At 54.9% G+C, this 24,425-nt stretch overlaps 1 protein-coding gene across 2 annotated transcripts in view; it reads left to right on the plus strand.

Annotated features, from left to right (window-relative positions):
• The window catches only part of CCDC88C (coiled-coil and HOOK domain protein 88C), a 130,776-nt gene that overhangs the window by 93,904 nt on the left and 12,447 nt on the right, over positions 1–24,425 (plus strand). For both annotated transcript variants that reach the window (XM_012773929.2, XM_012773932.2), the window contains exons 14-25: positions 1,317–1,454; positions 2,767–3,837; positions 5,821–5,948; positions 6,841–6,982; positions 7,992–8,180; positions 9,147–9,308; positions 10,537–10,814; positions 14,198–14,341; positions 16,350–16,536; positions 17,701–17,846; positions 20,585–20,674; positions 22,214–22,452. In XM_012773929.2, the coding sequence (XP_012629383.2) occupies positions 1,317–1,454; positions 2,767–3,837; positions 5,821–5,948; positions 6,841–6,982; positions 7,992–8,180; positions 9,147–9,308; positions 10,537–10,814; positions 14,198–14,341; positions 16,350–16,536; positions 17,701–17,846; positions 20,585–20,674; positions 22,214–22,452 (2,914 nt within the window). The remainder of the gene's footprint in view (positions 1–1,316; positions 1,455–2,766; positions 3,838–5,820; positions 5,949–6,840; positions 6,983–7,991; positions 8,181–9,146; positions 9,309–10,536; positions 10,815–14,197; positions 14,342–16,349; positions 16,537–17,700; positions 17,847–20,584; positions 20,675–22,213; positions 22,453–24,425) is intronic.

Consider the following 24,425-nt stretch of genomic DNA (forward strand, 5'->3'; position numbering starts at 1 on the left):
GGCCCGTCTGCTGTGGCCCCTCCTCTGCCCACCCAGCATGACTCCTTACGCCCCGTCCCTCGGGTCCCACCCTCCTGCCTCCATGGCCTGACACCAGCCCTCTCCTGGCGTGGCCCTTGGGAGGCCACGTCTTGGCAGAGGCTCCCTGGTGGCTGGGGGTCGGGAGGGCGGGAAGGGAGGGGCCGCCGTTCCCAGGCGAGAGCAGTCCTGCTCAGCCCACCCTGGGCCTGGCTGGAATCCGGCCTGACCCGGCAGGGTGGTTCTTCTTTCATCCTCTGTACGTGTTGCACCGTCTTATTGTCCCGATGCCTGGCCCAGGTCAGGGACAGTAAGACACGACGGTGCCCCCCGGCATTGACGGAGGAACACTTAAGCACCAGCAGAGGGTCACATTCCGGCCTCTTTGCCCCTCGGCCAGCTCAGCCCATCCTGAGCTCCTCTTCCCAGCCTCAGCCACCCAGCTAGCGTCTCTCAGTCCATAGTGAGCCCACCAGGCCCTGCTGAGTCCCACGGGACCCCAGGAGCCAGCCCAGCTCTCCCACCTCACCCTGAGCATGGCCCAGGCTGTGAGCTGGCTTAGGTCTGAAACACCCGGGCATCTCTGGATCTAACCCCGGAGGTTCTGGTTTAACTCTTGGCCTGAGGTTTTCCAGAGCTTCCCAGATCGTTCCCCTTGAAAACCATGGTTTTAGAGTGGTGGTCCTGACCCAGAAGCCCAGGGTTGCTAGGATTACGTTGAAGGCAGATTCTCAGGCCCTGTTCTTTGGGAGTGTTGGGTACAGGTGGATTCTAGCAAAGGAACCTGGTGTCAGGGAGATCCCTGGGCAGCTGTCCAGGCAGGACGACATGTGGCCTGGCCTGGGACAGAGGCGATGAGGGCATTAAGGGGGTGCAGAATGGGTAGGAAGGACGAGGCATGGTGAGACACGTGCATGGAGGTGGAAGAGAAGGGAGGACCACTCGAGCAGCTGGGTGATGTCACAGACTAAGACAGGGAGTCTCAGGGAGGAGGCCAGGGAGATGGAGGAGCGAGGTTCCTCCAGGTGCCTGCGGTGGCAGACCTGGGCAATGGAGCACACGGCACGTAGAAGAGGCAGAGGGAGGCTGGGGGGCTGTCAGCAGATGGGTGCCTGGTGGCCTCGCTAGGGGAGAAGGTCGAGGGGGCGAGGAGGCCCACAGAACCCTGCAGGGAGGTTTCCTTGAGCAAAGGCCCTTTAAAGTGCTCTGTGGGGCTGAGAGGGTTTGGTTTCGTTTCAAAACGTGGCTCACCTGGCGAGACTGACTTCCGCACCGGGCTGGGTCTGTGGGCTCCGCAGATCGAGAAGTTACAGATGCAGCTGGAGAGAGAGAAGCAGAGCAACCAGGATTTGGAGACCCTCAGCGAGGAGCTGATCAAAGAGAAGGAGCAGCTGCAGAGCGACATGGAGGCCCTGAAGGCCGACAGGGCCCGGCAGGTGGGTGTCCCCACAGCTAGCGCCTCCCCGGAGCCCTGCCCTGCGGGAGGGAGCGGAGGATCTGGGCCACCCCTGGAAATGCGCCTCGGATGCACGGTTATCAGCCACCTCGCTCAGCTGCAGCTTAAACCGGCACTTCTCACTGGCGGTGGGGAAAGGTGGCCGGGTGTTGCCCCCCAGGGGATGTTTGGCAAAGTCTGAAGACATTTTTGGTTGTCACGACTTGGGGGAGAAGAGGGGTGGTGGTCCTGGCAGGGAGTGGGCGGAGGCCAAGGATTCTGCCACACGCTCACAATGCACGGTGCAGTTCCCCACGACAAAGAATGATCCGGCTGCACATGTCCAAAGGGTCCCGGCTGAGAACCTTGGCAAACCTACACGGCTTTATTTGCTACCCCCTCCGAGCAGTCCCAGGGCGGGCAGCCCGGGGCTGTGCAGTGGCTCGGTGAGGCCGTTCAGGAACCAGGCCTCTCGATTACCGCCCTGCCGGCCTTAGCGATGGCTGCCGCACACCCCAAAGTGCAGGGAGGAGGGAGGCGCACAGGGGGGTCCTCCCAAGGACCCTCTGGACACGTCGCCTCAGCCAGACTGTCTCTGTCTGCAAGGGAGGTGGGAGTTCTGGGGTTTAGTTTTTCAGCCTCTCTAGTAGAGGAGTAAGCGGGAGAAGGGGGTTGGGATGGCCCTGCATGCAGTGAACAGGCGGGGCCTCGCCCAGGTGGAGCTCAGCCAGGAAGACAAAGGTGACAGGCGAGGCGATCTCAGGTGTGTGCTGCTGAGGGAGAGAATCCTGGGCTGCAGGGCCACCTCAGAGCTGTCACGCAAGGCGGCTTTGTGGACCCGACCCTGAGGATGAGAAGCGGCTGGTGGGGCTGGAGTCCTGGGGAAAATACTCCAGGCAGAGGGAACAGCATGTGCAAAGTAAAGTGTCTTCAGGAGGAAGGGGCAGGGCAGTGGCCTAAGAGGAGGCCGCAGGGGTGGGCAGGGCCAGTCTTCAGGGTCGTGGTCCCATAACCAAAAGTACAAGGGAAGATTGCTGAAACTTTCAAGTGAGGGAGAGAGATGTAGGTTACATTTTAAAGCTATCCTGGTTGCTCTTGAGTATGTTTTGACTTGAGCCATCTTAAGCGATCATGCCTGTGCCTGCTCACCTGAGTCCACGTCAGGCCTCTGGGGAGCCTACGGACGGCGTCTGGGCACAGGTAGGCTGGCCGGTCATTCAAGGCCTCCGCTTTCCAGTTCCCTGGTGTGAACCTTCGTTGCCGAAGCAGCTTCACACAGCAGCCTGGGTTTTGCCTGTCGTGTTTTCCCACAGATCAAGGACCTGGAGCAAGAAAAGGACCACCTCAACCGAGCGGTGTGGTCGCTGCGGGAGAGGTCGCAGGTGAGCAGCGAGGCCCGCGTGAAAGACGTGGAGAAGGAGAACAAAGCCCTCCACCAGACGGTGACAGAGGCCAGCAGCAAGCTCAGCCAGCTGGAGTTCGAGAAGCAGCAGCTGCACAAGGACTTGGAGCAGGCCAGGGAGAAGGGGCAGCGGGCGGAGAGGCTGGAGGGGGAGCTGCAGCGGCTGCAGGAGGAGAACGCGCAGCTGGCCAGCAAGGTGACCTCCCTGGAGACGGCCACCGAGAAAGCCACGGCCCTGGAGCACGAGAGCCAGGGCCTGCAGCTGGAGAACCGGACGCTGAGGAAGTCCCTGGACACCCTGCAGAACGTGTCGGTGCAGCTCGAGGGCCTGGAGCGCGACAACAAGCAGCTGGACGCGGAGAACCTGGAGCTGCGCAAGGTGGTGGAGGCCATGCGCTTCACCAGCGCCAGGATGGCGCAGATGGAGAGGGAGAACCAGCAGCTGGAGCGCGAGAAGGAGGAGCTGCGGAAGAACGTGGAGCTGCTGAAGGCGCTGGGCAAGAAGTCGGAGCGCCTGGAGCTCAGCTACCAGAGCGTGAGCGCCGAGAACCTGCGGCTGCAGCAGAGCCTGGAGAGCAGCGGGCGCAGGGCGCAGGCCCTGGAGGGCGAGCTGGGCGAGCTGGAGGCCGAGCACCAGGCGCTGCGGCGGGAGCTGGAGGCCCTGCGGCGGGCCGGCGCGCAGCTGGAGCGGGCCGAGCGGGACAAGAAGGCCCTGGAGCAGGAGGTGGCCCAGCTGGAGAAGGACAGGAAGCTGCTGGAGAAGGAGGCCAAGCGGCTGTGGCAGCAGGTGGAGCTGAAGGACGCCGTGCTGGACGACAGCTCTGCCAAGCTGTCCGCCGCCGAGAAGGAGAACCGCGCGCTGGACCGCGAGCTGGCCCGCTGCAGGGACGCGGCCGGCAAGCTGAAGGAGCTGGAGAAGGACAACAGGGACCTCACCAAGCAGGTCATCGTGCACACGAGGACGCTGACCGCCCTGCGGGAGGTGAGCGGGCGCAGGCGGCCCCTCCGAGGGGGGATGGCGGGCGGGCAGGGCTCCAGGGGAGAAGTGGGACTCTGGGCTCCTCGAATGGCTCCCCTATTCTCAGAGCAACACCTGAAGGCCTGAGCGCCCAGGGAACACCGCGTATTCCAGTCCTCCTGCCCAGAGAGGATCGCTCCCGGTGCTGGGCTGGTGTCGTTCCGTCATCTCCCCCTGTGCATGCGTGTGAGCAGACACACGCTCCACACACGGTGCACGCAGGGGGCTGTCCTGCTTTTTATCCATTATGTCTTATGGAATGGGCTTTAAAGCCACAAGTATTCAATGGCTTCAAGATCCTGTAGGTTGATCCTGTAGGTTTACTGTGATTGTTTTTTGGACATTTAGGTGCTTTCCAGTATTTTCCACTATTAAGTAACACTGGACATCTTTGCATACACATACACCATCGTGAATATGTCAAGCTATTTTCTTAAAATACATTCCTAGAAATGGAATTACAGGATCTCCTGATGGATTTAAAATTCTCCTGCTTTGCCCTGGTACCCTTCGCATGGCGCACCGGAGCGTTTGTTCATGCGTTGGCGTGAACAGCTGCTCTAGGAAGTGACTTAGGCATCTGCGTGGCCTGGCGCGAGTTTAGTCTCACGCATGCAGGAATTTAGTGGGGGGCTGTCCCACACCGAGAGAAGCCCGCGTGGCAGAAGCAGGTACCTGAATCGTTCTACTTAAGGCCACGCTCCCTTGCCTGGCTCCTGCCACCTTGTGGCTCCGCACCCCCCCTCCCCAGCGGGGTCTTCCTCTGGCTCCTGCGCATGTAATATCACACTTCGTGGGCAGAGCTCAGAAACACAGCTACACCCAGCGTAGGGTGCTGTGTGCCGCATCAGCTTTGGTGCATGCAGAGTGGACTCCACCTTCGGGAAGGATGTGTGACTAACTGTGAGCAAGTCAGTGAGCCGTGGCGAGAGATCCCAGCTGTGAATGCGCGTCCTGGCCCTGTCTCTGTAAGCCTGGGGTTAGGCTGTGCTGCGGTAACCAACAGCCCCAGGATCCCCGCGGCTTGCACAGCAAAGGCCCACCTCTCACTCGCCGGGGCCAGGGGACTCTCTGCCGGGTCCGTCCTCTGTGCTGCCATCGGCAGTCCAGGCTGTTTGATCTCTCGGCTCCACCAGCTCAACAGCAGGCTAGGGCCGTGTTTTGGCAGGTGAAAAGGCAGCTGGAGTGTCACACACACGCTCTTCTGTGCTTCAGCCAGCGAGTGCCCCCACGTCACTCCCACCCACAGCCCCTGGGCTGGGACTGGTCACCCGCCTTCAGCTGACACAGGGTGACTGGGAAATTTGGGGGAGTAGATGGTGAGCATTGCCTCTGCCACACGGCCACTGCAGGTCTTAGGATTCTGCAGGAGGGATGAGCATGCTCGTGAGTAGCCGAGACGCCAGGCAGAGAGTGGTCACTAGCTAGAGAGCCACAGAGAGGGGCTGAAGGAGCGTGGCATGGAGGAGGGGAGCCACCCACGTGAGTTCAGCACCAGGTTCTGAAAAGTAGACCAAAGCCAGAGTTTGAAATAAAATCTTTCCCCTCTTCATACTTCTTTTCTGTCTGTTTCAGCATGTCTGCAGTGAGCATTTAATTACTTGTTGCTCCATAGAAAGGCATTCGTACTATCAGAAACCAAACCTGCTACTCAGAGGTCAACATAAGTGGCATTCCAAACACACGTCTTAGGGGAGCAGCCCGTTAGCGCCGCCCTCAGCACGGTCCACGCGGTCTGGTTGTTTCCAGTGCCAGGAGGGCCGGAAGAGTGTGTTCATTCCCTTTTTGCGGGAGGAGCCTCCTTGAGGCTCAGGGTTCCCCCAGCGAGGCAGCAGTGAGCCGTGACCTGGCAAGACGGTTGCCAGCCCTGAGGCAGGCTGGCGCCGGCCTCTCCGCCGGGTTTCTGCTGCGCCCCCGTCCCACACGCCTGTCTCGCTGTCGTTGCAGGACCTGGTGCTGGAGAAGTTGAAGAGCCAGCAGCTGAGCGGTGAGCTGGACAAACTGGGCCAGGAGCTGGAGAAGGTCGGCCTCAGCAAGGAGCTGCTGCTGCAGGATGACAACAGCAACGGTGACACGTGAGGGCGTCCCCTCTGCCACGGGAGCTCTTCCCGCTGCTCTGTGGTCTGCAGGCTCCAGGCCTCGGCCTGAGACCTCCACTTGCTCTCCACAACCCAGGGTGCCGTCCTCACGCGGTTCCTTAAGCCCATCCCATGGCCCTCATATTCCAGGTGTTGTTCCTTAAGGCGCTCTCAGGCAGGTGCGGAAAGAGATTTTTTTTTTCTATTTTTAGTTGGCCAATTTTTTAAAAAATTTTTAGTAGAGACGGGATCTCACTCTTGCCCAGGCTGGTCTCGAACTCCTGAGCTTAAGCGATCCACTCGCCTCGGCCTCCCAGAGTGCTAGGATTACAGGCGAGAGCCGCCTCGCCCGGCCCGGAAAGAGATTTTTGTCTCGTAAAAAGTCTTCTCAATTTTTTAAAAAGTTCGACGATTGCAGCTTTTCCCTGCAGTGCTTTCTTAAATTACCTTATTTTTCAAGGACATTCAGTATCTTGGACTTTTCTAGGATTGTAACCAACAAGATGCGCATGCCTGGTAATGGGATACCTTTTTAGTGGAAAGGCTGTGGACTTACCACTTAGCTAGCACTGTGGCTTTGGGCAAATTGCTTAACGTGAGACTCAGTTTCCCCATCTGTAAAATGGCCATAATATGATAATACCCCTTAAGACTGACTGTAAAACTGTATCTGTGGTGGTGTGTTTGAAGGTGTCACAGGTGTGTCTACTAGGGGGCCCTGTTGAGGGCGATGGACGGCTGGGTTTGGGCTCCCGATTTCTCAACTGAATCTGCAAGGTGGTGAAGGAAACCGGCTTTATGGAGGGAGAGGTGTGTTGGCAGTTAGGAGACTGGGAGCTTGTGGGTGAAGAGGTGATAAATGATACTATTATACCTTTGCATTTTTCAGAAAATACAAGATTTTGGAGGGCAGAAATGAATCAGCATTGAAAACAACACTGGCCATGAAAGAAGAAAAGATTGTGTTCTTGGAAGCGCAGATGGAAGAGAAAGTGAGCTTGAACCACCAATTGCAGAATGATCTCCAGACGGTAAGAGCTGTCGCCGTGCAGTTGAGCGCTGGGCCCGCGCTGTCGGTCTCTGCCTCGCCCTTTCCAGCCCCTCGTCTGTGTGGCAGACTTCCTGGGGCAGGCGGGGACGGGCCGCCATCAGAATCACATGTGTGGGGGCAGCACAGAGCCAGAGTCAGGGCCAGAGGCCTGCAGGGAGAGGAGGCGGTGGCTCAGAGCAGCAGCAAGTCTGCCAGGTGGGGGCTGGGGGCACCCCTGGAGAGCTCCATGCAAAACCAAGCCACAGGCACCTAGCAGTAGCCCGCAGGTGGGCTAGACAGTGCCCAGGTGCTGATGAAGATGTGCACATGTCTGCTCCTCGGCACACGCATGCACATGTGCTCTCCACATATGTGTGTACACTTTCCACATGTGTGTAGATGGGTGCTTTCCACACATTTATACGTGTGTTCTCCACGCATATATACGCGCATGCTTTTCACACACACACTTGCTCTCGGCACGCATGCACTCCATGCATACCCATATGTGTTCTCTGTGTGTGCACACACTCCCCCCTTACACACATAGTCTCCCATTCCTCCTCTTTGAACGTGGGCCACCTTTCCTGGCTGCAGGAATGAGTAGGAATCTGGAGCAAAGCAGTTCTAGTGCCAGCAGAGGCTTTAGAAGGTACCTGGTCCCTGTTCCTCAGACTCACCTCTGTTTTGTGGAATGGACAGTTGAGGCCCAGGGGGGCAAGAAGACTCGCCGCAGTCACATGGCTAAAGGAGAGATGTGGCAGGAATGGGTCGCAGGCCCCTGCCCTGCCTGTCATCTCTGGAAGGGAAAGGGGAATCATGGAGGGCAGAGCTCATGTGCTCTCCCCTCAAAAGCAAAACAGAGCCTGTCTGGCGTGTCACACGCGAGGGAGGGCAGTGGCCGGGAGCGTGGAGGGGCTGGCATGGGCCACCCTCCAGCCACTGACTTGGGGCTCTGGGCACAGCTTCCTCTTTGCCTGAAGTCTGCTTTCTTGTTGCCGGGCCTGCAGCTGCAGAAGGAGTGCGAGACCCTCAGGCAGAGCCAGGAAGAGGGGAAGCACCTGCAGAACTCTTTCAAACACCCCGTGGGGAAGACGGTCGCCGGCAGCCAGGGGAAGGAGACCTGGGGGCCCAGCCACAAGGAAGCCACGATGGAGCTTCTCCGGGTGAAGGACCGGGCCATCGAGCTGGAGCGGAACGTGAGTGGGCTGCCCCGGCTGCCGTGGCTCGGGGGAGACCTATGAGTGGTCCCACTGACAGTGTGTCCTTACTGTAAGGAACACAGGACATCAGAGTCTGCTGAGATTTGCCCAGATCTAGCTGGATACCTCTTGAGTTGTCCAGGTGGAGGTGCCTTCTGTGTTTCTGACACCGGGGCAAACTCACCAGCTCCCGCACTGGTGCGGTGCTGCCTGCCTCCCCGTGGGACGGTGTTAGGTGGTTGAGGCTGAGACCACGTGGCTGGCAAACCCAAAAGTGTTTACTGTCTGGTCCTTTTAGAAGAAGTTTGCTAATGTATCTCTATACCTCTAGTTTTATCTGATTCTCAACAGTGACTTTACAAAGTCCCTAGGGGTTTCATTATTTGACAGGTTAGAATTTAAGAGACTTGACCCAAAGTCTTGTGCTAATAAGGGATAGTACAAGACTGTGGCCCAAGGCTCCTGACCTCTAGCCCAGTTTTTGGCATACTTTACATGGTCTCTATTAGTCTCTTGTAACACGACGCTCCTTATTCTACCTGCCGGCACTCCTAAGTAGGGCGAAGCTGTATACTAAGGCTTTGCCTTCCTGCCCTATGAGAGACTTGGGGTTGTTGTCAAGGGGAGATGGATTTGGCTTACTGAAATGCACTCTCAGGGTGTTCAGCAGAAAACAAAGAAAAGCATTAAAGAGAGAAAGGAAGAAGTGGCTTTAATTCCAGTGTGCCTTGGCCTCCCACTCATGTACTCAGGTGCAGTACAGTGTCCTCCAGGGTGTGTGGTCTTTTTTTTTTGTTGTTTTTTTAAATTCTGTTGAGGAAAAATGGTATTTCCTTCACCCAGTGGACCCTGGCTTTGGCCCCCAAAGCACTGACTCTCGGGGGTTTGTTACAAGCCAGGGACCTGTGACCAGTTAGCATCTTCCCAGCCGGTCTGATTGGCTCATGCTTCCCCATCTTCTAGAACGCGGCTCTGCAGGCTGAGAAGCAGCTGCTCAAGGAGCAGCTACAGCACTTGGAGACTCAGAATGTGGCCTTCAGCAGTCAGATGCTGACGCTGCAGAAACAGAGCGCCTTCCTGCAGGAGCACAACACCACGCTGCAGACGCAGACGGCCAAGCTGCAGGTGAGCGCGTGGCTCCCGGGCCAGCAGGTCACAGCCCCGTGCGGATGTTTATCTGCGCCTCTGAGAGACTAACGAGGGAACCAGGACTTCCCCTAAGCAGCAGCAAGACTATGGGGGAAGTTTGGGGCTTTGTTTTGTTATTATTGTAATGGTCTCATAAATAGTTGATCTGCAAAGGTGGTGGTATCACATTGATGAGCCATCTGCAGTGGTGGGACCTGTTGCTGCACAGGTGAAAAACTTCATTTCTCTGCCTTTCCTTGCAGGCTTGTTCATGTTTCCCAAAGTCTGTTCCTTGAAACGTAATTAGGAATGACTTGGAAAAGAGGTTTGGGGATCCGATGAATTTGGTTAAACAGAATTAACCAGGTTTCTTTACATTAGAACCTGGCAGAGCCTTTTTTAATAAGCACATGTGAATTTTTAATCCCTAAGAGGGAATTGGGCTCTGAAGTGGCCGCTGGGCCGTTGGGAGTGGCCGGCAGAACCAGCGTCTGTGCCCCCCAGGACAGATGCTGCTGCTTGGTTATGATGAGTAGATTGTGGGAAGATGAATTTATCCTTTATCAATGCCGTCTCTGAGAAGAGTTTGAAGATATGTAACTTACAGGACAGGGATAATGAGCAGGAAACTTTGGCAGAGAGGTTGGGATCTGTTCGTTAAAACAAGAAAATAAGATACTGGTTTGTTGGTTTATTTCTTCCTGTAAAGTCTTTGTCTGGGTTTTAATATCATGGTGATTCTGGCTTCATAGAATGATGTGGGAAGTGTTCCCTTCTCTTCAATTTCCTTGTGATTCTGGATGTTGTTGGATGGAACCTTCTGTAGATACGACTTATGTTACTGATAGTGTTGTTCAGGCAGTCTGTATCCTTACAGATGTTCTGTCTACTTGGTCTAGAAAAATAGGCTTTTAAATACAGACAGAGAGGGAACACTAGGAGGTTATCCAGAGAAAGCACATACAATACCCCCAAAGCTCACATGTGTAGAGTGGCTTAGGACCACGGTACCATCCGATAGTCCACCCCTCCCCTGGGCAGGTCCTCAAGTTCTGGTACAGCTGTCCTTGGCCCTCCTGGGCCTTGCCTGCCCTGAGGGTCCCAGTTATTTTCCCGTCTTCCTGGAGCGCTTGACCTGCTCCCTGGCCTGCTCACCGTGGCCTGTGGGGACCTGGGCTCCCGTGTGTGCGCACACGGTGAGGCCAGGGCCGTCTCCCTCTTGCAGGTGGAGAACTCCACCCTGAGCTCCCAGAGCGCCGCGCTCACCGCACAGTACACGCTGCTGCAGAACCAGCAGACGGCCAAGGAGACGGAGAACGAGAACCTGCAGAAGCAGCAGGAGCAGCTGACGGCGGCCTACGAGGCCCTGCTGCAGGACCACGAGCACCTGGGCGCACTGCACGAGCGGCAGTCCGCCGAGTACGAGGCCCTGATCCGCCAGCACAGCTGCCTGAAGACGCTGCACCGGAACCTGGAGCTGGAGCACAAGGAGCTGGGGGAGAGGTGCGGCCTGGGGGCGGGGCTTGGGGAGGTGGGTGGGGCTGGGGTGGGCGGGACCCCGAGAGGTGGGCGGGGCCTGGGCCAGCTGCGGGGCTCCAACCCCCACCCCCGCGTTTCCTCTTGGCCCACTGCTTCCCATTGTTGGGGCACCTGAGCTTTCCCAAAGGGAAGGAAATAGAACGTCACCTTCAGCAACTTGGAATTTGTGCAGCTGGAGACTGAGGGGGGAGGGTTGCTGTGGCTCCTCCCTCCTGGGGAAGCCCCTCCTGGCCTTAGGGGCCTTAGAAGGGATTCTCTCCTTCTCTCCATTTACCCCCCCCCCAAAGCAGAAATAAGGAGGAAATTGTCTGTGGCCACCAGTGTTCAAGGATGTGCTTGTCTAGCTTCCCTGGCCGCCTCTTCTGTATCAGAGCCTGGCCTGCCTTCTTTTTTAAAAATTTTAACCTTTAACCATGGGAAATTTTGAATATATGGAAAGTAAGTGGAGTAGTGTAGTGCAACCCCCGTGAACCCGTGCCCCAGTACCCACCTCATCTATGTCCTTCCGCTCTTGTTTTGTCTTTGCCTCCCACTCTCTACTCTCCACCTCACATTCTTTTATTTTATTTTTTTAAGGTAAAACGCACAAATCTTGACTTTGCACTCTTGACAGCTCAGGCTTGGGTGTTGTATTCATTAGTTCAGCAACGACAGCTGAGCTCTTGCTCTGTGCAAACCACTGATGGTCCCAGGCACCTGGGCAGGTGCGGCAGGATCCAGGGAAGGGGAGGACAGGATCTGCTCCCGTAGTCTGAGGGGGGATGTGACATGCACCTGAATCTAACACCCAAGAGAGGCACATCTAAAGAGAGACTCTCAAATGCTTGGAGTAGAGCAGAGGGCAGGAGATCCACTCTCTGTGCTTGTGAATGGCCCTGCTGACGGCATTTCCGCGGATGCAGCCTCAGCAAGATAATGATGCAGCCGGGCGCGGTGGCTCAAGCCTGTAATCCTAGCACTCTGGGAGGCTGAGGCGGGCGGATTGCTAGAGGTCAGGAGTTCGAAAGCAGTCTGAGCAAGAGCGAGACCCCATCTCTACTATAAATAGAAAGAAATTAAACAGCCAACTAAAAATATATAGAAAAAATTAGCCGGCCATGGTGGCGCATGCCTATAGTCCCAGCTACTCGGGAGGCTGAGGCAGGAGGATCGCTTGAGCCCAGGAGTTTGAGGTTGCTGTGAGCTAGGCTGATGGCATGGCACTCACTCTAGCCTGGGCACCCAAGCGAGACTCTGTCTCAAAAAACAACAACAACAACAACAAAAAAGATAATGATGCAAACCTGGGAGCGGGCAGGATGTTTCCACTGTAGGGAGCCAGAAAATCCTCAAGTGGCACTTATATGATGCTCATGGGTATGTGGGTGGTGGTGACATTCATTTATTCACCCACCACATGCTTCCTTTTTGCCCCTGTCTGGAGTTCTCCAGCCGGTCCCCATCCAGATCCCTGTCCTTCAGGGGCTGCTGAGGCATCTGCACCTGTGAGACTCTGCTCCTTCCATCTCTGCCTTCTCCACCCATCCTGTATTCATGCCGCATTTATTGCATATCTGCTGTATACACGGCGCTGTGTCTAGACATGGTAGGGGTGCACCCAGTTGACTAATGAACTGGAGCAAAAAGTATTCACACGAGTCTTATACCAGCACGACGCCCACCTCTCAGCAGGCGTGTACGGAAGCGTCTTGCTCTTAATGTCCTGTTATATTATAACAATGTCCTAGTGATTCTTAATGTCTGTTCTTTAAGGTTTTCACAGGTGTTGTTTTCCCTGCAGTTCCTTGCTCAATGCAGCATGGAGTGGTTACTTAGTACTTTTTGCTGATTGGATGGGTGGACGGGTGACTGGAGGCCCCTTGGTCTGTGCAGCAGGAATGCAGGTTTAATAGTGCAGGCATTTGGAGCACAGGGGCGATGGCTCTGTATTCTCTCCTTTTGACACCTAAATCAGACAAGGTCAGCCATTCATTCCTCTAACAAATATTCCCTGTGCATCATTCTTTGTACAGGGGATTGACTCGGTGGTGAGCATAGGGTTGGGAGTCACCACTGGTTAGAGACGTGCCTGGACAATGAGCGTCTCTAAGATGTCCAAGGGCGCAGGAGATGGGGAAACTTAACGGGTAGCCTGTGGCCCTTGTTTGTCAAACTTGGATAATTTTTCCAGAATCATCAGCCCGGATGAGAAAGGTCATCACTCTGAAAGCCGTGTGCTTCGCCACGATGATGGCAAAAGGCCACACAGACGTGTGTCTTCTAGCAGCTGCCTGAGCAGGTTTCTGAGTTTGGTTCCCCGGGACCAAGCTGGAGTCTGGGCTCCGGCTGTGGCGGGGTGGAGTTCTGGAGATAAAGGCTGGGTTCCCTGGAACGCTGGCCGGTCTCTGTCAGACCGTGTCTGAGTGTGAAACACTCAGAAAGGAAGGGGACTCTAGAGAGGGATTCGCCTGAACAGGGAAGATCCAGGGTCGTGCCTCAGACCCCTCACCACTTGCAGTCCTTGTGCACCCCCTGGACTGGGAGGAGCTCCGGGTCATCATGAACACAGAAGGCTCCAGCACAGTGGGAGGAGGAAGGGCCTGCGCTTGTCGGACTCTGTCCTTGTGCTCTGCTGCCCTCCAGCGCCGGCTGTGCAGCCTGCGGAGGAGTCTGGAGGAGAAAGTCAAAGCCGGGAGGGGAGGGGAGGGGAGGGGAGGAGGGGAGGGTAAAAGCTGTGGGAGGAGGGGAGGGCTGCGGTGGAGGGGCCCTGAGAAGTACTCTGTGTGTGTGCGCTTGTGTATGTGTGTGTGTGACAACTACTGGCTGCAGGCAGCTGTTGGGCAAGCGTCTGTCCTGTCGGGAGGGGCAGCTGAGACCAAGCAGACCCGAGTGCCCAGGGGAGGGGGAGGGATTGTCTGTTATGTGAGTGGAATCCGGCTGTTTATGTTGTGGTTCCTTTTAGATCTGTTTGTGTTTAGTGAACCACCTAGTAGCTTGTTTATAATTTCCTCAAAGAGAAGGGCATGGAGTTCAGAAAATGTAATCATCGCGTTGCCAGGTGGCTGAAGGAAGACGCTGCTGGGACAGGGGTTCGAGGGGACTGTGGGGACGGATGGGGCCGGGGAGGAAGATCCTCAGCCCCAGGGCCGGGTGCTGGCCCGGACACACTCCGCGCAGCAGCTCCCTGATTCTCTACCATCCAGCTGCCATCCCCACCTGCGCTCTGCCCTGTCCCCGTCCCTTCTGCAGAGAAGCCTCCAGAGGAATCCACTTTCTTAGAGGTGTCGTCCAGGTCGTGTGGGGCGTGAGTTACCTGTAGGGAAAGGAGGCCCAGGCCGGGCTCCCAGCAGCCTGTTTCCCTCCGGCAGGCACGGCGACATGCTGAAGCGCAAGGCGGAGCTGGAGGAGCTGGAGAAGGTCCTGACGGCCGAGCGGGAGGCCCTGCAGCAGGAGCAGAGGACGAACGCCGTCGCCGCAGGCGAGAACCAGAGGCTGCGGGGGGAGCTGGACAGGTGGGTGCCGGCGCCACAGTGACCCTGCCCAGCCCTGCGTGCCGCGGCACTTGGTGCCAGGATCCTGCGCGGACCAGTCTCACTTAGCAACTGCTAGGAGAAGGTCACACGATTCCTGGCTGTCGTGTCCTATTATGAACCTGTTCATGTAAATAGCTGGGTAGGTAACAAAGTGAAGGGTAACTCTGGCTGGTTGCTGGGATGCGAGGACTCAAGTGATACCTGGGGACAGTGTGTTGTCGATGTTTGGTGGCTCTCACCTCCCACCCCTACGCTGACAGCTGTGTCAGGCACAGGTGTGTCCATTATTTGACGTGAGCCCACGACATTCTCATGAGGAAGGTACAGCCGATCCTCACGATTCACAGATCTCCGTTTGTGAGCTACCTGCTTGCTAAAGTTTACTTGTAACGCCGAGATCAGTACTCGTGGGGCGTTCGTGGACGTGCACAGAGCCGTGAAGTATTGGTCTCCAGATGTGCGTGTTCCCAGCGGAGGTCAAGCAAGGTGATGCTCTGCCTTGTTTCAGTTCTCCTGCTGCAAGCAAACGTCCTTTTCAAAATCTCCTCAGTGCCTGGTTTTCATGTTTTGTGCTTTTGCTGCTTAAAACGGCCCCCACACATAGTACTTCTGTGCCATCTAGTGCTCCTAAGCATAAGAAGGCTCTGATATGCCTCACGGAGAAAACACGTGTGTTAGATAGGCTTTGTTGAGGCGTGAGTTACAGCGCTGTTGGCTGTGAGCGTGTTACATGGGGTGTCTTTAAACAGAAACGCACGTGAGCAAGGTTGCGTGCTGATCAGTCGACCAGAGGCTCCCAAGAACCTGACCCTGTGTTTTCCCTAAGGCATGAGGGTCTGTACTCACTAATTCCATGTTTGCAGCGAATTTATAGAACATGACTACTGTCAATAATGAGCAAAGAAAGTACTGTTATTATCTTAACCCCCCCCTTTTTTTTCTCTCTTCTTCTTTTTTTTTTAAGATGAGGAAACAGGTTCAGAGAGATTTAATAACTTTTTCAAGGTCAATGTTTCCAGTTAATGGCAGAGTCAGGATAGAATCCAGGTCTTGTCTCACCCCAAAGGCTTAACCGTGTAAAGCTCTTCTTGCTCCCTCGTCCTTTTGTCGCTGTACACGGGGGTCCCAAACTCAGGTGCCTCCAGTGACCAGGCAGGTAAAGCACGTGGGTGGCGGTGCCAGCCACAGAGCACGGACTGTAAAACGGACACTAGTGCCATCTAACAGGGCGGGCGAGAGCCGGCTGCAGGCAGGCCCGGGGCTGCCAGGTCAGCCTTTGGTTTTGCATTTTTTTAAGAGAACCTGGGTATTTGGATGTCGATGTGAAACTTCCAAATTTTTAAATGTTGGCAAAGTAATTCGTTTTTAACAAATAGAATTATACAGGCCGAGTAAGACACATCTGTGTCCAAATCGAGTCTTCAGGCCCCTGGTAATTTCAGCTTTCTGGATAAAATCTGAGAAACCCCAGTTAGATAATAGCTATCATCATGATGACAATTTTGGTAGGTTTACATGATACTCGCTGTCTCGTATTTTGTCCAGGAGTTGAAATTAGAAAGGGGCTTGGAATCAGAAAGAAGAGCTGGGCAGAAACATAGAATTTTAGCATAAAAATGCCCTGGTCCAGTGTTCAAACATTTTTTTTAACAGCAGAATCCTTTTTTCCAAGTACACAGGATGCCAATGCTGTAACGTAGAAGAGATGGTGGCAGTGATGCTCTGTTGACACAGGTGTCTGATCCTGCCTGCTCGGTCTCCCCCAGGCCCCATGTGCTGGCACCAGGGGTACCTAATGGAACCCTAAAGAACACAGTTTGAAAACCAGCAACTTTGTTCAACCCCCACATTTTACACGTGAAAAAAACTGAGGACCAGAGAGGTTGTGATTTTTGTACAAGGTTGCACAGCCTGCCACTGTCGGAGCTGGGGCCGTTACGTCTTTCGAGCCTCTTCAGCCCCTTTGCCCTTGGCTCTCCGCCCCCAGGGTCAACTTCCTGCACCACCAGCTGAAGGGGGAGTATGAGGAGCTGCACGCCCACACCAAGGAGCTGAAGACCTCGCTGAACAACTCGCAGCTGGAGCTGAACCGCTGGCAGGCGCGGTTCGACGAGCTGAAGGAGCAGCACCAGAGCATGGACATCTCGCTGACCAAGCTGGACAACCACTGCGAGGTGAGGCCCGGGCCGGGCAGAGCTGCGGTGCTGGGAGCAAGTCCTCCAGGGTGACAGCCTGCGGCCCAGCCGGGCTGTGCTGAGTCCCGATGGGCGTCTGGGCCTAAAGACAGCCCCCTTTTCACCGTGTCCTCTCATGGCCCTTGTGGACTCATCCCCCGTGTCTCTGTGTGCCCACGTCCCCTTCTTAGAGGACTCCGGTCGGGCCGATCAGGGCCCACCTTCACGGCGGCCCCATTTTAATTCAAGCGCCTGTTTATGGGCCCTGGCTCCAAACACAGTCGCAGTCCGAGGGACCCGGGGTCAGGGCTTCAGCGTGCAAATTTCGGGGACACAGTCCAGCCCATCTCAGAGCCGAGCTGGGTGGCTGGAGCGAAGGACGGGAGTGCCTTGGCTTTGAGCTGTGCTCTCCGCCTCTCCCGCCCCCACCTCCCTCTGGGAGGGCCCCGTGTCACCAATTGGGTTTGCTTGTTGCCAGACCTCTAATGAGACGACACAGCAGCTGCCCCCTCGCTGTTGGGATGCATGAAGGGAGGGGCTCAGCGGTGCTTGGATCCCTGGGACCTGTGGCCACACGGGGGCCTTTCCGGGGCCAAGCCAGAGTTCCAGGGCTGGTTTTCATCCTGCCGACGGCCGATGCCGCGTGGTGCTTTCCTCCCAGGCCTAGTGCAGTTCTCCACGCCGCGGAGAGTGGCACTTCTATTACGGTGTTTACTTTACTCGTTGCCCAAGCAACGTAGTGATGACAGTCATAGAAATATTTTTAGTGAATAAAATGTCTTAGTCTCACCTCCTTTTCCCTTCTAGTCCCTCTCCCTGTGTGTACATAAATTGTATATAATGATGTTCACATTAGGCCCTCAGAATCTGCCGTGCGTTTTGCACTTGCAATAGAGCCGCGTTCGGACTCTCTGTGTTTTAAGCGCTCAGTAGCCACACGTCGTCAGGGGCCCCAGGATTGGACCGTGCAGTCGTGGTGGGAACTCAGTTATTCCCACGTTATCGGCTGCTCTGGTGCTTTCCAAGTTGTCACTAGTGTAGATGACACTGGGGTGAATGTCTTTGTGCGCCTGGCCTTCTCCTTCCTTGGGAAGCTGTGTAGGTTCCCAGCGGTGGAGCCTCAGGGCTGCTCAGTGTTTGAGATGCTGTTGGTCTGCGTTTTAGCTGCTCTCCCGTCTCAAGGGGAACTTGGAGGAAGAAAATCACCACCTCTTGAGCCAGATCCAGCTGCTGAGCCAGCAGAACCAGATGCTTCTGGAGCAGAACCTGGAGAACAAGGAGCAGTACCACGAGGAGCAGAAGCAGTACATGTAAGGGGGCCCATGGGGGCCCTGAGCCCGTCTCCCCAGCTGTCACAGCAGGGAACCCTCCGTCTCTGGCCGTCCTGGCTTCTGGTGGCAAAGAGCAGTCCTGGGCACAGATCACTCTCCAAGGCAGACTTCCCTTGGTTTCTTTTTATTTTATTTTATTTTTTTTGAGACAGAGTCTCACTTTGTTGCCCAGGCTAGAGTGAGTGCCGTGGCGTCAGCCTAGCTCACAGCAACCTCAAACTCCTGGGCTCAAGCAATCCTCCTGCCTTAGCCTTCCAAGTAGCTGGGACTACAGGCATGCGCCACCATGCCCAGCTAATTTTTTATGTATATATTAGTTGGCCAATTAATTTCTTTCTATTTAGAGTAGAGACGGGGTCTCGCTCTTGTTCAGGCTGGTTTCAAACTTCTGACCTCGAGCAATCCTCCCGCCTCGGACTCCCAGAGTGCTAGGATTAGAGGCGTGAGCCACTGCGCCCGGCCCCTTGGTTTCTTAGAATGCCCTCCACTTCTGAAAGTGGTGGTCATTGGCTTAGGTTTGCTTTTTCCAAGGCCCTGTCTACTACTAGAAGCTTCTTTCTCTGTTTTTGGAATTAAGTTCTCTTTTAAAAATACGACAACACCAAAAAGAAGCATCTTAGGGAAAGAATTCAGACTGAAGGCTAAGAATGAGAGCCGGGAAACGTATCTGTCATCACCTTGCCCGTGTTCCCCTGGAGAGGGTTTGGTGTGCCCTGCTGTCCTCGCCCCCTGGGTGTTGGTGCAGTGCCGGTTTAAGCGCAGGCCCTGCGAGTGCACAGAACCAGCCGGGAACCATAGGAGTGTTAGGATGTGAACAGAGCTTTGTCCGATACCAGCCAGACGTGAAGGGCTACACAGGGGCATGGGGGGGGGGCGTTGAGTTTGAGTTCTGCTGCTACACGGGGTGAGGGGGAGGCATGCAGGGGTTGGGAAGTTGGGGCAGGGGGCTGGGAGCTGGGGCATAGCGGACAGTCCTGGTGCAGGGAATGTGCAGGGGGCATCCGGAGAGAAGGCTGGAAAAGGAGGTGGGCACTCGGCCGTGCATGGCCTCCGTGTCTGGCTGTTCACTTTGGGTGCAGTTGGGAAGGTTGGGAAGGGATGCTAGCCTGGCAGGGCCTAGAAGCTGCCGGAAGAAGAACCCTAAAGCTGGAAACTTTGTGATTTAAGAATCCAGGGTGGTTTTCGGCACTCCATGCTGCAGTGGTTGGGCCGTCCGTCCATGTGCTCAGGAGTGGCGTGGATGGGCATCCCGGGTGGCCCGGGTGCTGGCACAGGGGCAAGCTGGGACACGTCTGTGGAGGGACTTGGGCACCTGGAAGCCATGTGGTGTCCCTGCTCCCCTGGCGAAACGAGGCTCCTCATCACTTCCTGGCTTACCTGCTCGTCCGGGGGCAGCCGGCCGCCTGCCGAAGGATGGTTCATGTGCGAAAGCGCGCCGCGATTGCGGGGCAGGGACGGCGGTTGCCCGAAGTTGGCCTCTGTAATCCCGCCGATAAAGGCGCCAGCGGAGGCTGGGCAGGCGCTGACTGGAAGGAGTAAGAGCCTCGTACCCAGGGGGGTTATTTGATGACGTTTTGCGTTAGAGAGTGTCTGCCCCGGGCCGGCGGGTTGGCAAGCGTCCTGGAACCTGCTCCAGCCCCGTGGGTTCCCGGGGGTCTGTGGGGCCGACCCCAGCCGAGAAAGCTCGAGGCCCAGCAGCGAGGCCGTGAGGACAGGACACCAGGACCCAGGCGGCGTCCAGGGGTCTGGGAGCAGCAGAGCGTGGCTGGGTCGCTCTCCCCAGGGGCTCACCTCGCAGTGAACCTTCTAGAAGGCCTCCAGTTTGGATAGAACCTCAGCAGCTTTGAGAACGAGGAGGGTCGGGCCTCTTGTCTAAGGCCTCTTTTTCAAACAGGGAAACCAGGACTCTGAGCTGTCGGGACCACGCAGGTGACGAGGCAGGAGCAGCCGGCAGGAGTGCCCACAGCCCGCCACTCCTGAGCCCACACAAAAGCTCTCCCTGCATGTTAGGAAGGACAGAAGCTTCCAGGAAGCAGGGTGCCTTGTGGCTCCCCAGGGTTCAGGAGGCATCTCTCCGGTCCCTTGCTGTGTTTTTCTAAAAATGTGAACCAGTTTCCAACACTTAGAAGTCGGGAGATTTTGTCACTTTGCCTGGGCTTCTGGCTGGCATTGGTGGGCTGAAGCTTTGCCACAGGCCCCACCACTCCCTCTGGTCTCTCCGGCACCGTTTTGCTCGGTATCTTCTCTGCTTGGCCCCTGAAAGCTTTTGCATTTGCTTCTGAGTTAGAATGGGCTCAAATCAGAGGTCTGACTTTGCTGAACTAACTTGTCCGACCCCTGTACCTGGGGAGTGTCCGTTACGTACCCCCACCCACCCCTGCTCCCGCAGGGAGCTCCCGCCTGACCCCGGGGGTGCCCCATGTCCTGCGTGACCTAGCTGGAGAATCCTTGGCACTCCTGAGCTGGAGTTTTCAGATGGTCAGAGGCTTGCTGCCTTGAGCTCACAGCTGGGTCCTGGCGCTTTAGTAAACCGCAGGGTCGTGGGGCTCCCTCGACCCAGGCAGATGCTTCCATGTTCCGCACTCAGTGACCACGGTGGTGAGAGCACCCTCACATCTGAGTCCCAGAAAAATACGGGCCCAGGCCGAATCGACCAGTAAATTCACTTGTTCTGTTTAAAACTGGATTGACAGGTGTTCTTTCCCTTCTGTTCACAGAGACAAATTAAACGCCTTACGGAGACACAAGGAAAAACTGGAAGAAAAAATCATGGATCAGTACAAGTTCTATGACCCTGCTCCAAAGAAGTGAGTTGATTTAAGTTCAGGGACATAAAGATGGAACAGAAAAGCTTCCTTTTCCGTGAGTGGGGTGCACACTCAGCCATGGGGAGCAGGTCATCTGTGTACAGGTCTCTCCCACACCAGAAGGGGTGGGACTTCCTTTGAGCCCTGCCTCTGTACTCCAGCTTGTCCTTTGAAAGGGGTGGCAAATGCCAGGTGACCATGATGGCACACAGGCTTAATTTAGCCATGAGCCCTTTTAAGGGGGCAGAGTGTCTGTGGTCCTGGAGCTATTAAAAAAGCAGGATGATAGAAAGAAATTAATTGGCCAACTAATATATAGAGAAAAAAAATTAGCCCGGCATGGTGGCTCGTGCCTGTAGTCCCAGCAACTCGGGAGGCTGAGGCAGTAGGATTGCTTGAGCCCAGGAGTTTGAGGTTGCTGTGAGCTAGGCTGACGCCACGGCACTCACTCTAGCCTGGGCAACAAAGCGAGACTCTGTCTCAAAAAAAAAAAAAAAGCAGGATGGCTGGGTCGCCTTGCGGGGTTCTAGCTCAAGATTTAACATGACATGGACAACCACATTCCTGTTTTGGAAAAGAAATGTGGGCAGAACACCTGGCCCAGCCCCACGGTCTTGAAACGTGGGAGCCTTTTGGCCTTATGCACATTCCTCTGGATTCACAGAACCTCAGGGAGGCTTCACAAACACGGTCTCTTTTCTAGAGAACAGCGGCCCCTAAGCTGGGGGGCTGGCTCCGTCTAGCAGCTCTGCCCCTTGTCCGGGGCCGGAGCCCCAAGAGTCATCCCTTCGGATTGTCCTAGCCCAGCCCAACCTTGAACTCTAAATGACCACGAATCCTTCGAAGTCCCTCTTAAGTCTGTTGAAATCACAGAACCTCAGAATTTCAGAACCTCCATCTCAGTCTTCTATTTGACATGTACAGAAATGGAGGCTGAGATGAGAAACTGGAGGGGTGTGTGTAAACAGGGCACTGTTTGGTTTCAAAGACAGGGTGAGAACCAGGCGTGGCTCTCTTCGTGCTACGTCACAGTGCCGCTGTGTTCCGGCTAGCCGCGGCTTTGTTGCTTACCCTTTCAATTTGCTGATTTTAAATCAAACAGCCTTCTCTCCGCTGCCCTCTGCCCCCTCACCCGGATTACTCAGTGCCAGGGAGTAGTCAGAGAATGCCAGCTTATTTCACTTACTATTAACTTTAGCAAAAAAATGAGGAGGTTCCTGACTCTATTCCTGATAATGGCTTTTCGACCAAAAAATTGCCAAGTAAGATTAAGCACAGCACCACATCCTTCATCCCGGGAGACCAGTGTGGGTTTCTGCCACGACACACCTGCTTCTACCGTTCCCAGCCCCGTGCCTGAGAATTCAGGTCCACCTCCAGATCCCCGAATACAGTGAGGTCGGGGTGCCATGGTCCTGAACCCCGAATTAACCTTACTGGGCTGGTGGCAGAAATGCCAGCCTGTCAGGGAGCCGATCACCCGCTGCGGGGTGGTGTGGGAGGTTGGGTGTGTCCTCCTGAAAATTCATTTCTAACTAGGAAGAACCACTGGATTGGAGCCAAAGCGTTAGTCAAACTCATCAAACCAAAGAAAGAGGGTTCGAGAGAACGGCTGAAGTCGACCGTAGACAGCCCCCCCTGGCAGCTGGACTCCTCAGAGCCCACCTCACCAGCGACCTCTCAGGCTCTCAGATCACAGCCGGAGAACCCCGACACCCCCCCACCGGGCTCGAACTGCGCAGAAGAGCGCGACGCCCACGGCGGGCCTGTGGGGAAAGGTAGGCGTGGCCGGGCCGCCGTGGTCGGGCTGAGGAAGGGGGTGTCCCAGAGGAGCCAGTCACGGGACGGATGTGTGCGTGGGCATGTGCCTTCTACTTAGGTGTGCGATGGACCAGCTAGTAAGAAATCCATGCCAAGATTGTGACCGTTTTGTCCTGTATCACTTCTTTTATTTTAGAACAGAAGCAGCGTTTCTCCTGGAAGGTGTGGTAGGTATTTGAATACCCAAAGCTGGTATCATGCAGGTGCACAGAGACAAGCGTGGTAGCATGCGTTTCCGGCTCCCTGGGACGTTTGAGGTGTATAGGAAGCAGTCTCTGTGGGGAGACCCCAGGTGCACTTAACCTGTTCTCCATGTATATAAACGAGATCTTCAGAAAGCCCTCGGGTGCTTCTAACCTGGCGTACCTTTCCCCTTAGCGCTGCCACTCGGAGTTAGCCAGAGCTTCTAAAATAAGAGGATTTCTGGTCGTATGTGCTGCATTTTATGAAATCTCAAGCCAGATAAGCTGCGCAATTACTTTATAGACCACTAGGAAAAAAAATAAACCCACTGGCAGGCAAATGACACAGTGCCTACCACTTAGAATTTCTATTGCACTCTTGTCGAAAGAGCTCTCCTAAAAGACTTGGCAGATTTTTGCACATAAACATTAAAGAAAAATATGAGCAAGATAAATAGGTTACGACAAAGACGTTTTTGTCACAGCTGCCAGCCAGCCAGTGGTGACTGTGAGACAACATCGAGGCTGCATTCTGGTTTCAGAGATATTAGGGTATAGAAGAAAATGTGAATGGAGTAAACATAGCAGCTACCTTAAACATTTGTTAAATTTTCAAGTTTACTTTTAAATATCATTGGGGGGGGGATTGTTTATGCCAGGCCTGCACTTAAAGTAATTTAAATTTTTATGCAGGATGCCAGGACTTTCTGAACATCTAGCTTGTGCCTGAGGCCCATGACCTCTCAGGGCTGGGGGTGTGGCACCGAGGACAAGTGTGACAGGTGCAAAGCTTCTCCCCCAGCCCCCCCCCCATCACATTCATTGCTTACAAGTACCTCTTGTGTCGTTTTCAGATGCACAAAAGAAACGTGCACACGCACCTCAGGGACTAACGCTTGCACTCTCGTTCTTTATGGGGATGAGGTTAGGGAAAGGGCTCACATGCAAATGAATGATAATGAAACTCAACTTTTCTTTTTATCTGGAGGGATTCTGTTGCCTCCAGTTTTCATATTGGCTAGACTAGTTTAATTTTTTGGCATTTATCATCACAACTTGTATTACTCTGTAAGTTGAATTAATTCACTATAATTAGCCTAATTGAGTTAGGAAATCTCACAGAGGAAAGAATGCTTGGCAGGTCCAAACCGTCGAGCTGAGCAGCCGCCATGTCTTGACCGCTCTCTGGGCTCAGCCCCCTTTTGACTACTTTCTTGGGCTTTATCTGTCTCATTTAATCCTAACTGTCCTGTGAGGTAGGCGTGATTACTGTCCCCTTTTAGGGTTGAGAAGGTGAGGCTGGACTTCACTGCCCTGTGAGTTATATTTAACTCACGCTAGTTTTGAGCCCGGGGGCTGGTGAAGCGGATGCAACTCACGTCTCTTCACCTGAGAGCTGCGTGAACTAGTTTTCAAGTTGCACATAACTCACGCACAGAAAACAATAAAAAATAAAGAAGTTTTCATTAAATTAGAAAGGATCGTTCTGTTTTCGAAGTTTTTTTTGTTTTTTTTTTTTTTTTTTTTTTGAGACAGAGTCTTGCTTTGTTGCCTAGGCTAGAGTGAGTGCCGTGGTGTCAGCCTAGCTCACAGCAACCTCAAACTCCTGGGCTCAAGCGATCCTTCTGTCTCAGCCTCCCAAGTAGCTGGGACTACAGGCATGTGCCACAATGCCCGGCTAATTTTTTCTATATATATTAGTTGGCCAATTAGTTTCTTTCTATTTATAGTAGAGACGGGGTCTCGCT

Source organism: Microcebus murinus, chromosome 6 (assembly GCF_040939455.1).
Source record: "Microcebus murinus isolate Inina chromosome 6, M.murinus_Inina_mat1.0, whole genome shotgun sequence".
Lineage (NCBI taxonomy): Eukaryota > Metazoa > Chordata > Mammalia > Primates > Cheirogaleidae > Microcebus > Microcebus murinus.